The sequence below is a fragment of the Mesoplodon mirus genome, assembly GCF_964341445.2.
Source record: "Mesoplodon mirus genome assembly, chromosome: 14".
Classification (NCBI taxonomy): domain Eukaryota; kingdom Metazoa; phylum Chordata; class Mammalia; order Artiodactyla; family Ziphiidae; genus Mesoplodon; species Mesoplodon mirus.
In genome coordinates, this window is record NC_138990.1 from 43,925,624 (window position 1) to 43,942,724 (window position 17,101).

At 42.2% G+C, this 17,101-nt stretch overlaps 2 protein-coding genes across 4 annotated transcripts; one reads left to right on the plus strand and one right to left on the minus strand.

Moving 5' to 3' along the window:
• Positions 1-293: 293 nt before the first annotated feature.
• Positions 294-3,659, minus strand: PTRHD1 (peptidyl-tRNA hydrolase domain containing 1). Its single transcript, XM_082642307.1, has 2 exons — positions 3,395-3,659; positions 294-993 (listed from the first exon to the last, which is right to left on the minus strand). Exons 1-2 carry the CDS (start codon positions 3,644-3,646, stop codon positions 823-825), a joined length of 423 nt encoding a protein of 140 aa, XP_082498433.1. The 5' UTR covers positions 3,647-3,659; the 3' UTR covers positions 294-822.
• Positions 3,481-17,005, plus strand: CENPO (centromere protein O). 3 transcript variants are annotated; one of them, XM_082642305.1, is made up of 8 exons: positions 3,481-3,562; positions 4,106-4,214; positions 5,765-5,934; positions 12,365-12,482; positions 13,172-13,431; positions 14,393-14,564; positions 15,319-15,485; positions 16,879-17,005. In XM_082642305.1, the coding sequence occupies exons 2-7, from the start codon at positions 4,169-4,171 to the stop codon at positions 15,453-15,455; spliced, it is 903 nt and encodes a 300-aa protein (XP_082498431.1). In that variant the 5' UTR covers positions 3,481-3,562; positions 4,106-4,168; the 3' UTR covers positions 15,456-15,485; positions 16,879-17,005. The 3 variants fall into 3 exon arrangements, with proteins under 3 accessions (XP_082498431.1, XP_082498430.1, XP_082498432.1); XM_082642304.1 differs by lacking the exon at positions 3,481-3,562 and adding an exon at positions 3,649-3,736; XM_082642306.1 differs by lacking the exons at positions 3,481-3,562; positions 16,879-17,005 and adding an exon at positions 3,649-3,736 and having other exon boundaries at positions 15,319-15,487.
• Positions 17,006-17,101: the final 96 nt, after the last annotated feature.

Here is a 17,101-nt window from a genome sequence, read left to right on the forward strand (position 1 = left end):
TGATACGTCAAGTTTGGATAAGGGAATAGAAGATTCACCTAAAAAGGTAGGTAGGAAATATAAACGTGGAGGGCCTGAGGGCTAAGCTAAGGAATCTTGACTTTATTACTGGGCAAGTTGGAGCCTATAGTGAAAAGGGTGCTCAGTGATCCTATCAATATGTGAACCTGATGGCAGAACGCTTGCTGCCTTGTAACCAGGATACGCTAGATGAGCAGACCAGTGGGACACTCGTGAGCGAAATGAGAGCCTGATTCAGGGTGGGGGCACTGGAAACTATAAGGAAATAGATGTAGTACTTGACATATTTTATTAAATCAAATACATTTTAACATCTTTGAAATGAAATTACATGCCTCAGTTGGCAGCATTTCTTCTTTCTTAACAACATGTAAAATAATGGTGTATCTTAAAGTTGATGGTGTCCAAGATTCAATGATTACAATATCTGGATGTGAGTAAGAAATAGGGAACTCAAGGGAAAAGTTTTAAACCTGGGTAACTGGAAGAACTCTATTATTCCTAACAAAAAAGTAAGGGTATTTCCTTGATCCCTATATAGGAGTCTAACCAAATCTTCTATTTGAGCAATGACCCATAGATGATAATGCTACTCACCTACTTTCCCCATCTGAACTTATAAGTAAAAATACTTATTAATGACAACTTTAATATGAACATGTTTTGACCCTCAAGAAACTGTCATAATTTAAAGGGAAGGGAATTGCCACTGAAAGGAGTACACGGTGCTTAGGGATGGACGGCGTGCAGTTTCTGGATCCAGCTGATATTCAAACATATCAAAGCAATTGATAACTTCAGTCATTTGAACAATCGGAACTTCTTCAAATACTGGTTCACTTCTTCCTTGGGGTAGGGACGGAGTGCAATGCAAGTGGGGATGTTCTCTGGCTGCTCCACCCATAGCTTGTGGTCAATGTTCTTCTGTTGCAGTGTCTCTGCCAGCAACTTTAAGGTGGTCTCATCTGGGGCCTACAAGGAGCAGAACACAGACTGAAAAGCCCATTTGGTAAGTGACAAAAGGCAAAGGAAAAAAAAAAAAAGGATGGAGAGGGGCTCCTCTTAACTGAAACTGGAGGAACAGCTCTACCAAAGAAGGAACTGTAGAGCATGTCTCTAGAAACAACAGCTTCATTGCTCCATTTGCCATTCACTCTCTGAAGGGGTGGGAGTGGGGGTGGGATTGCATTGTCAGTAATTGTGCTCTACACATTTTCTAGTTCTGGTGCCTAAACAGCATCCCTAATCCCTCAGCCAGCTCTGACTTTAAGAGCTGACTACTGGAAGGATTTCTAAAATCACATCACCCCCACCTCCCTCCTACTTCCACCCTAGTCCACACAAACCTAGAAGGATTTTCTTTCCGCCAGGATAGTTCCCAGTTTTTAACTCAAGCGTGGGCAAACTATTCTCTAGTGTCCTTCTGAAATTGTCTCTCATCATCTTTATCACCCATGCTGAATCCCATTACAGCAAATAGTATAGCTATCACTCAGAAAATAAAGATACTTAGTGTGTTATGTTGCATAAGGTATATTTTTTTGCCTATGTAGGCAGCAGCCACTAAGAAAACTAGAGGTTTGTCTTGATCAAATTAGAGGATGCCGGGATTGCCACTCTTAATCTAATGAGTCCTTTGAGCATGCGGAAGAAGAATGCATTGACTTCCCCTCCCTCCTTCTTCAGCACCAGGAGCAGCACAGTACAAGTTAGAGTGAGTCCAAACCCTTGCTCTACCACTTGCTGATTTGTGTGCTCTTTGATAAGTTATGTGACTTAGCTGAACCTTTGTGTCCCCGTTGTAAAATGGGATGATAATGCTTCCTAGTAGTAGTGAGGTTCAATGAAATCAGGCTCAGATCTGTGCCTGACACAAAGCACCCCGTAAATGGAGTTAATCTTGGCACTGTCTTATATTTTATTGGTCTTTATGGCTACAGCACCACCTTTATTTAATCAGTGGTGACTCCTACGTCCCTTTCTTGAGTCATAGCTAACAACAGAATCATGAGATGTCTTTTAAATTCAGAGGAGTCACTTAATCTCTGTGGGCTTCAGATGTCTCATCTGAGAAAAGGGGTAAATATTTTATCTGCCTGAAAGCAAGGGAGTGGGGGATGTCTGAACTACATGATTTCTTGAAGCCTTCCTATAAAATCCTATAAAAAGAATCTAAAGGAAAAAGCTATCTGTTTCTTTTCTGCCTACTTATATAGATTCTCAAGACATTTTCCTACAGGTTACAGTTTAATGTTTCATTACCCAACAGCAATTTTTCTCTTGAAAAATGATCTGCTTTTGCCATCTGGCCAAGAAGGAATTACCCAACCCCTCCACCCCAGGTTTATTTATTAAAATAAATAAATTTTATGAGAAGAAGATTGCTTTAAAATGAAAGCAATATTTTTTTCATTATAAAATGTGTGCTTAATGTAGGAAACTAAAAAAAAATAGAGAAACATTACAAAATAACCAAAATTCCACTACCCACTCACTACTTAATATTTGGATATATTTTCTTAGTTCTTACTTTCAAAATCTGGATCACTTTGTATGTAGAATATATAGTTCAATTAGAATCGCATCATGAGCACTCTTCCATGCCAGGTAAATATGCTCCCAAAACATGATTTATGCTAGTTTCGTAATAATCCATTATAAGGGCATAAGTTTAGACAATTCATCGTACTGGAAATTTAGTGATTTCCACTTTTTTTACTATTATAAAATGCTCCTATCCTTGTACAACGCTCTTTGGGTGCATCTTGCTATTTTCTTAGGATACATTTCTAGAGGCAGAATTGACAGAAGGTAAGGGTAAGATCTGTTTGGCTATCTGTAAAAAGAACCTTACCTCTGATGCTAGGTTCAAATTATACTAGGGTTCACATTTATTTTCAAATAATTTGGCGTCAGAACCAGGTAAATGCTCCAGTTTGACTTCACTTGCAATAAGGAACCCCGCGTCCTTACCCTTCTGGATCGGTTTTGCGAAGAGGGTTAAGGACAGTACTTTTCTGCGCAGCCATTAAAAGGCCGGCGCAGTGCACAGGTAGAAAGGCAGGTGTCGCTCCACCAGCCTCCGCCCTCACAGGCATCTGTTTAAGAGGGACGCAGGTAAGACCGAAGGGGTGCGGGAAGCATTTATAACGGGCCCAATGTCCACTCTTCACACCGTCAGGCCCCGCCCAGTCAAGGTAAGGCTCCTTGGGCAATAGCTCAAGCCCCAGAAACCTTACCAAAACTTGTAAGTCAAACACCCCTCCCCACTAATGCCACACCCACTCCATGAAGTTAGGCCCTCCGACTCAAGACCACACCCTCTTCCGGTCTCGATATCCTCAGGGCCCCTCCCCCTCCGCCCGGGCCTCACCTCGAGGACCACCTTGCGCATGCGCCCCAGCTCCCGGAGGTAAGCGGCAGTGTGTGGGTGGTCCCGGTGAATGTGCAAGGCCGCGGTGGCTGCGTGACAGGCTTGTGCTACCAATGCGCCCGCTGGCCAGGAAAACGGCGCCTCTGATAGATCCTTTCGTAACACCAGGTACTGTACCAGTATCTGCGGCTCTGCGCCAGCGGCCGCCATCCTCCCGCACAACTGAAAGGCCAGGCCTATCCCCCGATGCATGCCGGGATCAGGGAGGGGCCTTGAGCGCTGCCATATTTTTGTACGGCGGGAGTGCAAAGCACGCTGGGGCCGGTTGGCTTGGATTTGAAGGTAAGCGGGAACTCTCGGCCTTGGCCTGAGTGAGCCAGAGGAGAGGAGATAAGGGAAAGTAAGACCCAGTGGCGGAAGGGACCGTGACAGGGTGGAAGGCTGAACGGCATTCTTACAGCTCCTTCCGTGTGCAAGGAAGCCCGGAGGAACCGGAGGCGCCGCGCTTTAGGAGCGCGCAGGGGCGGGGAGTAGACGTGGACACCGCCGGCTCGGACCCGGGGAGCGGAGCAGGCGGGTCAGGGAAGGGGAGGCCTAGCGACGACACTTGGGGTGTCCGGGGCGCACGGGTGCGTACCTGCGTTGCGTGTGCCTGCCCTCTAGGTTTGTCTGAATGTGAATCGATTCTCGCCATTTTATTTTGTCTCCAAGGACAGCCCTATTACTGGGGCTTGGACAGCTTTCTAGCAAGGCTCTTGGAAATCTGAGGAGGAGATGGAGCTGGCGAATACTCTAAGTCAAGACGGCGAGTCCAGAGGAGGTATTCAAAGGGTCGCCTTTCCCCCCTTACTACTGCTGCCCAAACAACGCGCAGGTTGAAAGCCCTTTCCTCCTCTAACCGAGTGTGCTGTTTGGGAGCAGGATGGTGAAAGGAACTAACATTGAAGACTTAAAGGGACAGGCAGCTAAGATCATTGGGGCAGGAAAAATTACTTGACATATTCTAGGCTCTTATCCCTTTTTAGACCAATAGGTTGCATTCCAAGTATGCTAGGCGTTCATATTCAGAGCTACAGTTCTAGCCAATGAGCTTTCTTTACTCTTCCCAGGATTTCGGGGGAGCCATTTATGCATTACTCCCGTGGAAGAGGCAGTGACTGGTATTGGTCAGATCTGGGTTGGAGTCCTGGCTCTGCCATTATAAATACTGTGGCCTTGGGCAAGTTATTTTACTTTTCTTTGCCTCAGTTTTTTCATCTGGAAAATGGAGATGAATAATAGCATTGTGGTGGTGGCTGTGGAAATTAGATAATTATTTTAATGCTTTTCAAGTGAAGCATTTAGCACATGCCTAATGCGTAGGAAATATTAAATAAATGCTTTACTTTGCATGCTTTGCAAGTAAAGGATCTAGCACAAGTGTCTCTTTTTTAATAAATTTATTTAGTTAGTTTTGGCTGTGTTGGGTTTTCGTTGCTGCACGCGGGCTTTCTCTAGTTACGGTGCGCGGGCTTCTCATTGCAGTGGCTTCTCGTTGTGGAGCACGGGCTCTAGGCGCGTGGGCTTCAGTAGTTGTGGCACACGGGCTCAGTAGTTGTGGCGCATGGGCTTAGTTGCTCCGCGGCATGTGGGATCTTACCGGACCAGGGCTTGAACCCGTGTCCCCTGCATTGGCAGGCGGATTCTTAACCACTGTGCCACCAGGGAAGCCCCACAAGTGTCTTAATATGTAGGAAATGTTCACAAATGCTTCACTGCTAGAGTTGATTAGCATTATGAAACTGTGACCTTTACTATATTGGTCTTTAGTCAGTCTCTTAGGATCTGAGATTGCCTCTGAATTTCTATCTGTTGGTGAGCTTGTTTTCCTGTCTGATACCCAGTAATATTGGTGGACGGTTCCTTTCAGTGTGTGCCTTTATAGTCCTATGCTCCTAATACTTCAGAGCTTCAGAGTACTTATTCAAGCCTCTGTGGATGTCTAAATCCAGTTATGCATTAGCACTTTGGGAAAACATGCGTAAAACCCAAAAAAACAATTTCTGAGAGAGTCTGAATTTGGTGACCCTGTTTTCCTCTGGGTCACTATTATCATAGATGACTGAGATTAGCCATTTTCAGATGATGCCCTTTTTGAACAGTGTCTTGGTCAGGGACTGCTTGTAGGTCAGTGTTCGGCCTAAGAGGTTGATGATCATTGACTTCTATTGTCAGCTCCTCTTGTTTTATAAATTGTTGGCAACGTCTCCAGTTTAGCTGACCACAGAGTTCTGGAAAAAGGGTCACCCTCTGTTCTTCCCTGAAGTGCTTCCTGTTCCTGGGGTTAGAAATCCTTAGCTTCTTGTGAAATTCCCTTTTTACTTCCCTCAGGTGTTTTAGCTCACTTGGAAAGACTAGAGACTCAAGTGAGCAGATCCCATAAAAAACTGGAAGAGCCACAGAGCGCACAGGCAGTGGAAAGTGCTCTTGGAACCAGGATTCATGAACTGAGACGTCTGCGAGATAAGCTGAGGGCTGAAGTGAAACAACATCAAGCTAGAGTGAGTAAAGGGTGATGGACGTTGGCAGGCTTTCCTAGAGTGTAAAAAACAAACATGATCTGGGAATTAGCAAATTTGTGTAATATGTTTTACCTGTGGTCTTACTGGATGGATTTCAGTCCTTGATCCCTCAAGTGATCAAACCTGTAGAGTGGCTAATGTCAATACCAGCTAACAGTTGGCAGGCATTACTGATGGGCCAGGCGAATTCTTCATAATAGCCTCTTAAATCTGCCCTCATAGACATGAGCCTGTTATCTTAATCTCAGCCAGACTTGAGTCATTGGTACTTTTGTCATTAGCACCATCTTTCTGTAACCCAACCTGAAACCTCACAGTAAACTGACTTTTCCCTCTTTTCAGCTTTCTCTCTAGCCCAGGTTCAGTTAGTAAAACCTGTCAAATTCTTCTTTAGATTGTCTTTGTGCCCCTCCCCAACCCCTTGCTGTAGAGCAGGTATTATCCACATGGGTCCTAAATATTTACCAGGTGATTTAGATGGCGGTATTATTGCAGCAGTCTGCTAGTTCGTTTTCTTCTGGTATTTATACTTCTCTGATAAATTCTGCACAGCCAAGAAAATCTTCATAAAACACTACATTCTTCATTAAATTACAAGTTTCCTTGCTCAAAGTGTCAGTAATTAATTATTCATTGCTCCTGGGTTAAGGTCAGCCTTCTTTTTCTTATCTTCCCTCCCTGTCTTCCTTTTCCCCCTTTCCTCCATTTCTTCTCTTCCTCCCTCTCCCCTTCCTTTTTTATTAAAGTAAAAAAATATATATATATATGTATACACATACACACATATGTGTATATATGTTGTGCACAAATCTGAAGATCCTTTTACAGAACGAACACACCCTGGTAAGTACCACACAGATCAAAGTGTAGACTACTACCAGCACCCCAGAAGTCTCCCTCTTAAATCCTCCGAGTCATTTCCCTCAAGGTAACTGCTATTCTGGTTTCTGTTACTGTACATTGGTTTTACTTGTTACAGAGCTTTACATAAATTTAAAAAGTATAAACTCTTATGTCGGGCTGCTTTTGCTGAATGTTCTCTCTGTGAGGTTCATCCGTATTGGTGCATGCTGTGGTCATTCTTCTATATTGCTATATAATTATTCCGTTTAAGAAATATCCCACAATTTATTTACTTATTGTACTTATTGGTGACATTTGGGTTATTTGGGTTGTTTCACTTTGGGGCTATTAAGAATAATGCTGCTGTGAACATTCTTGTTCCTGTCTTTTGATGTAAAAATATATACTTTGCTATTGAATTGCTGGGTCACAGGGTATGCAGATTATCTTTAGTAAATACTGTCGAACAGTATTTGAAAGTTATTGTACCAATTTTACATCCCCAGCAACAGTGTGTAAGGTTTCCATTGTTCTGCGTCTTTACCGATACTTTGTGTTGCCAGTTTTAGAAATTTGTCATTCTAGAGTGTGAGAGTAAATCATTGTGGATTAATTCGCGTTCGCCTAATAACTGATGATTTTAAGTACCTGTTTGGACACTTGAAAATCGTCTCTTGTGAACTTCTTAAGACTTCTGCAGAATTTTTATTGGGTTGTGTACCTCTTATTAAATTGTAGAATTCTTTACACATTTTGGATATGAGTTCTTCGTTGTGTATCTGTATTCCAGATCATCTTTTAAAGACTGGCTTGCCTTGTCACTCTAATGATGCGATGAGAAGAAAGTCTTCGTTTTAATGAAGTTTGATTGAGGAATCTGACTTTCTGCTTACCGTTCTTGTTTCCTTTTAATCTTTGCCTAACTTTAAGAACATGAAGATATTCTGTGTTATTTTCTAAAAGCTTTATTTTACTTTTTATTTTCAGAATTACAGTCCCTCTGAAATTGATTTTTGTGTATGGTGTGAAATAGAGGTCATACTTCTTTTGTTTTTTTCCATATGGATATCCAGTTCATCCAGTACTACTTCTTGAAGTAGTACTACTCTTTTCCCACTGTATTGCAGTGGGTCTTTGGGTCCACTGTGGGCCTGTTACTGGGTTCTGTTCTGTGCCATTGGTCTGTTTGTCTTTGTGCTAGTACCAGAGGTTTATTACTGAAAGTTTTGATACCTATAGTTTAGGTCTTCTTCACGATTATCTTGGCTATTGTTGGCCCCTCGAATTTCACATAAATTTGGGAATTGGCTGTCAGTTTCCAAAAAGAAACCTCCTGTACTTTGATTGGAATTGCACTGAATCTATATATCGATTTGGAGAGGATTGAAATCTTTATAGTATTGTGTCTTCCAGTCAGTGTACATGGCATATCTTCTAGCTTCTTGGGATGAACACTTATTGTTTTTTAAGTCTTTTTTTCTCCTGTATGTGTTTAAGGTTATAAATTTCCCTCTAAGCATAGAATCTTAGTCCATATGGGCCATAATAATGAAAGTGCCATAAACTGGATGACTTATAAGCAACAAATATTTATTTTTTACAGTTTTAGATTCTGGGAAGTCCAGGATCATGGCACCAGCAAATTCAGTGTCTGAGGACTTAACTACCTCTTTGATTGTGGTCTCACTGTAACCTCACATGACAGAAGAGGCATGCTAGCTCTTTGGCATCTCTTTTATAAGGGCACTAATCCCGTTCATGAGGGCTCCCCCATCATGACCTAATCACCTCCCAAAGGCCCCACCTCCAAATACCATCACATTGGGCTTTAAGTTAGGTTTCTGAAGTTTGAGGGACACAAACATTCAGTTCATAGCACATGGCTTTAGCTGTATCCCTCAAGTTTTGGTATATCATGTTTTCATTATCATTTCAATTCAAAATATTTTTGATTTCCATTGTAATATCTTCTTTTTCCCATAGGTTTGTTTTAGAAATATATTGCTTAGTTTCCAAAAATTGGGGGATTTGTTAGTAATTTTTTTAGTTACTGATTTATAGCTTAATTCCATTGTGATCAAAGAACATGACCCAGCATGTGGTCAGTTTTAATAAACGTTCCATGTGCATTAAATGTGGGTTTTGCATTTTGGGGTACTGTATTCTCTCTATCAGATAGACCAAATATGTTCATCATGATGTTCAGATATTTTATATCCTCACTAATTTCCTTGTCAACTTGTTTTAGCAGTTACTGGGATAAATGTGTTGAAATCTCCTGCTGTAATTGTGGATTTGTACATTTTTTCCCCTTTCATTCCATTTTGCTGTATAGTAGGTACAAACAAATTTAGGATTGTTATATCTTCCTGGTTGACTTAACTTTTATCATGATGAAACGTTCCCTTTTCTTTTAGTTAAACTTCTTAAAGTCAACTTTGTCACATATTAGTATCACCACAACAGCTGTTGTTCTTGTAAGTGTCAATAGCATATAGTTAGACATTTTAAATCCAGCCTGGCAGTCTTTGTCTTTTAATTAAAGTATTTAGTCCATGAACTTTTAATATGATTACTAACATATCTGGATCTCAGTCTACCATGTTATTATTTATTATCTTATTTGTTCTTTGTTTCTCTTTTGTCCTTTCTTTCCACCTTTTGGATTGAACTTTTTTTATTATCCCACTTCTCTAATTATACATGCTTTTAGCATTCTTTTCGTGGTTATCCTCCACAAAACATGCTTTTTTTTCTTACTAGAATATACTTTAGATTAGTACTTGTACCACTTTCTGGATAATTACAGAACCTTCTAACATCCTTTCTCTCCCACACATGCAGCCTTTCATGTTATTATTGTCATATGTTAATTCCACATATACTTAAAACTGTATGAAACACTTTTGTTTGTATAGTCACTATGCCCTTAGAGTTATATATGTATATATTTACCTTTTTCGGTGCTCATTACTTGCTGCATTTCCAGATTTTCATCTGGGATGATTTTCCTTCAGTGTAAGTAGTTCCTTTTGATACTACTTTCAGTGTAAATTTGCTGGAAATAAATTCTCTATTTTTGTTTGTCTGAAAATGCCGCATTTCACTATATTTTTCATGTTTAAAGGAGTTTGTTTGTTTGTTAGTTTTTGCGGTACGCGGGCCCCTCACTGTTGTGGCCTCTCCTGTTGCGGAGCACAGGCTCCGGACGCGCAGGCTCAGTGGCCATGGCTCACGGGCCCAGCCGCTCTGCGGCGTGGGGGATCTTCCCGGACCCAATTATAGATTGAATTCAATCTATTGAATTCGGGCTTCCCTGGTGGCGCAGTGGTTGAGAGTCCGCCTGCTGATGCAGGGGACATGGGTTCGTGCCCCGGTCTGGGAAGATCCCACGTGCCGCAGAGCGGCTGGGCCCGTAAGCTATGGCCACTGACCCTGCGCGTCCGGAGCCTGTGCTCCGCAATGGGAGAGGCCACAGCAGTGAGAGGCCCGTGTACCGCAAATAAATAAATAAATAAATAAATAAATAAATCTATTGAATTCAATTATAGATTGAAATTTATTTTCTTTTATACTTTAAATACGTTTTTCCATTGTCTTCTAGTTCCATAGTTTTTGTCAGATGTTAGTCTTATTGTTTGCATGTAGTGTGTCTTTTGCCCTTTGGCTGCTTTATGGTTCTGTCTTTGGGTTTTAGCAGTTTTATATCATAATGTGGCTAGGATTGGTTTTCTTTCTTCATCCAGCTTGGTGTTTGTAGCACTCCTTCAATTAATTACTTGCTGTTTTTCATTTATTTGGAAAATTTGGCCAGCGTCTTTCAAATAATGCATCTGCCTCATTCTTTCCTTTATTTCTGGGGCTCCCAAGTGTGGAGTTTTTGTTTTGTTTTACTGTGACCTATGTCTTATATCTTTAATCTAGATAAGAAAATGTACCTATTTTCTACTTTTTCTGTGTGTCCAGTCAGCTTTTTTTTTTTTTGCGTTATGCAGGCCTCTCCCACTGCGGAGGACAGGCTCCAGACGCACAGGCTCAGCGGCCATGGCTCACGGGCCCAGCCGCTCCGCGGCATGTGGGATCTTCCCAGACCGGGGCACGAACCCGTGTCCCTTGCATCAGCAGGCGGACTCCCAACGACTGCGCCACCAGGGAAGCCCCAGTCAGCTTTTAAACCTGTTGAATTCCTGATTTTGGTTATTGTATTTTTTGGATTTAGGATTTTCATCTGACTCTTTTTAATAGATTCCAGCCCTTTGGTGTGAGTTCTCCATCTTTTAATCTATTTTAATGACTATGCCTAATAACTCAAATAGCTGAATCCCTTTGGATCTGCTTCTGTTGTCTTCTTTTTTCTCCTGGTTTTCAGAGGTCTGTTCCTCTTCCCTGATATGCTTCATAATTTGTTTTTTCAGTGATGGGTATTGTATGAAAAAATATAGGGATTCTGAACTATGTTTTCTTCCTCCAGAAAGAATTTCATTTTTTTTTCTGACAGGCAGATAGCATATGGGCATATCACCTTAATCCAGTTGAAGTAGTCTGTTTCTGGTTTGCCCTTACTCCTAGGGTGTAGTCCTTTGGTGGGGGGCGGGGGGAACCTCACTTGAAAGCTTGGGTGTGTTGGGAACAGATCTGTCAAGATCCCTCTTCTTTGGCAGGCCCTGATCTCCAGAATCTCTGCTTAGCTTTTTAACTTTCAGGAGCTTCTTTCTGTTTTGGTTTCTAAGTACCCAGTCACACATAGGCAGTTTAGGATTTGGCAAATGCCTGGAGGGCAAATTGTATGCAGAATGTTGGGTTCCCTTTTCTATAGTTTGACCCACAGGAAGGCTGCTCTGGTAACCTTGATCTCCAGTTTTTGTTTCCCTGGCATGGTGTGACTGCTACAAAATTTAGCCTGCAGCTTTCTATTTGGCCTGTATGCCTTGTGATAAAAATCAGCAAATGCTCTGAGGGGGGAAACCTCAGGAAATCCCAGCTAACTTCAGAGCATTTATCTTTAGTCTTCAATCTGGCTATTTTGGTGATTCTCCAGTGCCTTCGGGCCATTTTCTGTTTGTTTACTTGCATGATTGCTTATTCCTCTTTGGTATTTGATCCAGCTTGTGTAGTTGTCTCAGAGGGAGAGTTAGTCCAATACCTCCTACTGGGCCATATCTCGCAGCGTGTGGCTTAGAGTCAGTATTTCTCATCCTGGCACTTGAAAACCTGCACAGTCTGACCCAAACCAACTTTCCCAGCCTTGCCTCTTCGCAGCTGTTTTTGCTTACCCTAGACTTTCCTGACATCCTTTTCTTTTTCCTCTCACAGTACTCTCCATGTCAACCAAATTCATTGCTGTCCAGGTCAGCACAATTTCTACTTCTGATTCCTAGCACTGTAACCCACAAGATTCTTCCTCTGCTGTGAATTCATAGCACCAGGTGGCTGGCCACTGTAGCATTTCTTGATCGATTATATAATAAAAAAATATTCTGCATGTAAATTTTTTCCAGGTAGGTGAGGGCATGGGACTTCTATTATGCCCGTTTGTACCCAGTTTGATCTGCTACATATCTCGCAGGTTGAAGCATCTACTACCAACGTAGAACCCGACCAAACATTAGAGATTACTGAGCAAGAAATTTTGAAGAGAAAACTGGAAAACATGAAAGCCATTCTGCAGGCATATCGTTTTACAGGTATAGTTTTTTTCTGACCTGTTTCAATCTGGGTCTCTTGTCTCTGGTGAGTTAGTTTGCAAGATTTATTATAAGTCCTGGACTTACTTCACGAACATTGACTTTTGCCCCCTTCCATATACACACACAGAGCTGGCCTGCTCTTCATAGGCAATTTTACCTACAAGATTGGCCTCTTTGTGCAGCAGAAGGTTGACTGGTGGCTGGCTTAGACTGTTCATTTTTAGCAGTTTGACATGGGCTAGATGGTGTGCTAGAACTTTCTTTACTGCTGGCTTGCTTTATGCCACCAGTCAAATAGTTTGAACCCCTCAAGTCTCTGTTTCACCATTAAAATGAGGATTTATTTACCTATTATCTGTATCATAAGAGGATTGTGGGAAGACATGGGGACTACCATAAATTGACACTCAGGAAAAAAGAAGCATAGGTAAACTGAAAAGTTCAAAATCTCTTCCTCAGTAATTTAATATTTAGGATGCTTTTTCTTTCCCCCCATTCTTCTGTGGTTTTATCAACTCAAAGTGAGCCAGAGTCAGCGAGAAGAAAGAGTCTGTTGTCATTCATTCAACGAGCATTTGAGCCCATGATGTATGTAACTAGGCAGTGCTGAGGGGACTGGGATGCACAGATGAATAGGATACTGCCTTTGCCTGACATCTCTTAAGGTATCGTCTTATTTGTCTCAGGGATCAGTGGGAAACTGACCAGCCGAGGAGTCTGTGTCTGCATCAGCACTGCTTTTGAGGGGAACCTGCTGGATTCCTATTTTGTGGACCTTGTCATGCAGAAACCACTTCAGATACATCACCATTCGATTCCAGTCTTCATTCCCCTAGAGGAGATATCTGCAAAATACTTGCAGACTAATATTCAGCACTTCTTGTTCACTCTCTGCGAGTACCTGAATGCTTACTCTGGGAGGAAGTACCAGGCAGATCGACTTCAGGTATCTGCGATCTTATAAAGCGTTTTGTGAGCCCAGATAAGCTTAAAAGGAAAAAAAGGGACATGTACTTTCAAATGTTTCATAACTCTGAGCCGGAAGTTTGACCACTGTCCTTCTAATGCTTGTTTCTTATTAATATACAAGCTATTTTTCACCTTCTCTTCTGTTGAAACTCTGGATGATGTTGAAGCATGGATACCAGTTAAGGGATTATTCACTCATGAATGGCGATTCTCAAGCTTTTGTACTTGACCCTTCCTTCGCCTCACAAAGTGGTAGGGTACAGTTGCTATACTTTTAATTCAACAGGAATTTATAGAGTACCTACTATGTGCCGGGTGTCTTGCTGAACCTTGGGTGTAGGTGCAAAGCAGAGTAATGGTTTCTTGAAATACCACAGAGGAATACTCTCCATCTTTGCCTAAGCTCTGGCTTACCTTCTATTTAGGGTTGCAGTTGAGCTTAGGGTTGAGGTAAAAAGGAACAAAAAAAGGTAGACAGGAAATGAATGCAAATAGGGAATAAGTGACTCTTAAAATAAGTGACTCTTATACCTCTTTATGCATTTGGAATGACTCTGAAGCTCCTGGTTGTCAGATAAACTTAAATTGATATGTAGTCTGGTTGTCAGATAAACTTAAATTGGTACGTGAATGTAGACATGAAGCATCTCAGCCATAAATATGTCAATGCAGTTCTTGGCAGAAATAGTACCTCCCCTGTATCCCCAGCCCTTGGCCATTTACTTAGACTCTAGGCTGCTTCCAGTTCTTAATCATCTTATAAATCTCTATCATTTGTCCTTTTTTCAGGCCTTTCTCTGTCCTTCATTTATTTCTCTGAGATTTAATTAATAGGCCCTGTTTTTGGTAGACATGTTTGAAGCGTCATAACCACTCACTGCCTTTGGAGTTGTAATTGTCATATACTTTGTGTCTCTTTTGATCCTCACCCCCATTAGAGTGACTTTGCAGCCTTTCTGGCTGGGCCCTTGCAGAGAAACTCACTGTGCAACTTGCTGTCATTTACTTACAAAGCGGAGCCGGAAGGCCAGTCCTTCCCATTTTGTGCTAGACTGCTGTATAAGGACCTCACGACAGCTCTTCCAACTGACGTCACTGTTACTTATCAAGGTAAGAGGAAGGACACCTCCAGGAAGAAATTACAATATGCCTGGGTTCCTCAGGGTGATTGAAACAGGGTGAAATAGACTACATCAGCTGGGCCTCTTGAGACACTTTCTTCTGTTTATGTACTATGAACAGAAAAATACGAAGATAGATACCAAGAATATCTTCCTTGTTTCTACCAAATTTTCCTCTCCTCTCTGTAAGTAGTAAACATAATTATCCTAGCTTTCCTTTCTCCTTTGCTTCATCCAACTCCGCCAGAGTTCTTTCAGCTTATGATTTGTTTTCATTGGAGACGCCTCTTAGAGAGACAGCTAATGAGGCTGTCATAGGGTCACTGTGGTGGAGAGAGCCAAGACTCGTTTCACTGTGAAACCAAGTAGACATGACAAGTCAGCATATACTTAGCTCTCCAGAGACTCTTCTCTAAATGAGAATTTTTCAGGGATGGCTGAGACATTTGCTGTGACTTTGTTTTCATTAAATGTACCATAGTACATGGGCGATAATGAGAAAAAGGATAAAATGTTTTTACGAGGCAGAAATTTTGAAGCTGCCACAGGTTTCACATCATAGGCTTTAGATTTCTCTGGGCAGAGCTTCTGGTCTCAAAATTTCATTGGACCAGTAAGGCGCAAGCCTCTCTCAGCTCCAGACCAAATTAAAAAAAAAGTTACATGGGTCCAGAATATTAGTGATCCAAGTTCTGATTCCTACAGTTGCACTAAATGAGATTGATAGGTTCTATCTTTTTTAGGGACGGATGCATTATCCACCACATGGGAAGAACAGCGAGCGGCCCATGAAAATCTGTTTTTTACAAAGCCCCTGCATCAAGTGTTTACTTCATTTGCAAGAAAAGGAGACAAGTTGGATATGAGCCTGGTCTCCTAGAATATTATTTTCATTGGGAACACACCAGAAGTGAGTAAACTAGTACTGACCACAGTTGCAAGCAAGGTCCTGGGAACTGAAAACTGTTGAAAGGCTCAGACTCCTTGCCTGGGGGGACCGTCCTTGCAATGAGAACAGACACCCACCTCACCAGCATGGTTAGGGACAAGTTTGAGTCTGTAGACCCTGGCATTTTCAGACAGTTCTCCATGATTGCCTGGGCACTTGTTATAATGCTCAAGAGTATCTCTTCTCTTGAGATATTGATTTGATCATACATTTTAGCTGAAAATCAGAGGGGTCTATGGGGTAAGAGAAGGCATTTTGTGAGAAAGGGAGTATGTACCATTCAATTGAGTATTTCTAGCTTTTATGATACCTTCAAGTTAATTTTGCCGTACTTTCCTTATCTGCGACTTTTGAAAAGAAAGTTCTTAGAACAGTCTAGGTTCATGATATGACATGAATCATATAGTTAAGGGAAGTGTGTTTAATCTTTGGTTTGGAACGGAATATTCTAGGTCACTGCTTTACAAAGAATATGGCATGAGAAGGTACTATGGATAAAATAATCGGGGTTCCATGTATCTAGTGTCGTTTCCTAGAACATGTTAGTAGAGCACAGAATGTATTCAGCTCAGCAGTAAAAAAGCGCGATCAGAAGTCTCATAATTTGATCACTGCAAAGGGAAGCAGATCCCTCTCCTTTACCTCTTCCCTCTCCTGCAAGCTCCAGGCCCTGGCTGCACACGTGTCCCCCTCATCGCCTAGTCTAGTTAAGGCACCACTTCTTGGAACCACGGCCTCTGCTCTGCTGGTGCTTTTTGCTCCTTGGCTTGGGAGTATACGCAGGGCCAGTGCTGGGATGTAAAAACCTGTCGTCGTGCTGTTTTAACTCCTGTCCCGTTTCCCGCCCCACCCCACCCGCCCAGTCACAAATAGGAGTCATTACCATCCGTACTGCCCAAGGCCAAGACCTGATGGCCACGCAGCAACCTGCAGGTGTGGCAGCCCCCACTAACTCTGGGAGGAGCGCAGGGGAATGGTCAAGCCAGCTTGGACCACCATTTAGAGAGAAGCAGCTTAAGAAGAGAGTAAGGTCCTAGTTTAAGCTCTTGCCTTGCAGGCACGTGGTGAGGACCAGTGTGGGAGGGAGCAAAGCACTTCTCAGGTGAGGGCTGTTAACAGAATTTTCCCAATGATCACATTCAAGCTGAATAAAGCTTTTAATAAAACAGTCTTGTTCTTTATCAATACCTGTAAATTCTCTTTTAAAGCAGTAGCAAACGCGACTGTAGCAAGAGCTCAAAAGGCAAGGCAATATCGGAAAGTTTTTTAACAGAAAGTTAAAAATATAAATGTAGAAGATCTGTTTATATATTTTTCTTTCAGAAATAAAGTCCCTTTCCCCCCCTCCCACCAGGTAAAAGGAAATATTGCACTTTCTGCTCTCATGACTAAGGTGACTGGGGTTCCAGAAGAACCTTTCAAGATTATCAGGACGAGGCCCATTTCACGTAACTCGGACCACAGAGGCAAGCAGGTCTTCAGAATGAAAAGCACGGCTTCCAAGTTCGAGCTGGGGACAGAGCCGCTGCCAGCCCTCGCCACAAACAGAGCTGCCCCACCTGTGCTCCCAGCCGGGC

Excerpts from the sequence above, each read along its gene's own strand:
- PTRHD1 (XM_082642307.1), bottom strand. The coding sequence starts at position 3,646 with ATGCATCGGGGGATAGGCCTGGCCTTTCAGTTGTGCGGGAGGATGGCG. Across the intron at positions 994-3,394 it reads TGCGCAAGGTGGTCCTCGAG|GCCCCAGATGAGACCACCTT; the intron begins GTGAGGCCCGGG and ends TGCTCCTTGTAG.
- CENPO (XM_082642305.1), top strand. The coding sequence starts at position 4,169 with ATGGAGCTGGCGAATACTCTAAGTCAAGACGGCGAGTCCAGAGGAG. Across the intron at positions 4,215-5,764 it reads AGACGGCGAGTCCAGAGGAG|GTGTTTTAGCTCACTTGGAA; the intron begins GTATTCAAAGGG and ends TACTTCCCTCAG. Across the intron at positions 5,935-12,364 it reads TGAAACAACATCAAGCTAGA|GTTGAAGCATCTACTACCAA; the intron begins GTGAGTAAAGGG and ends CATATCTCGCAG.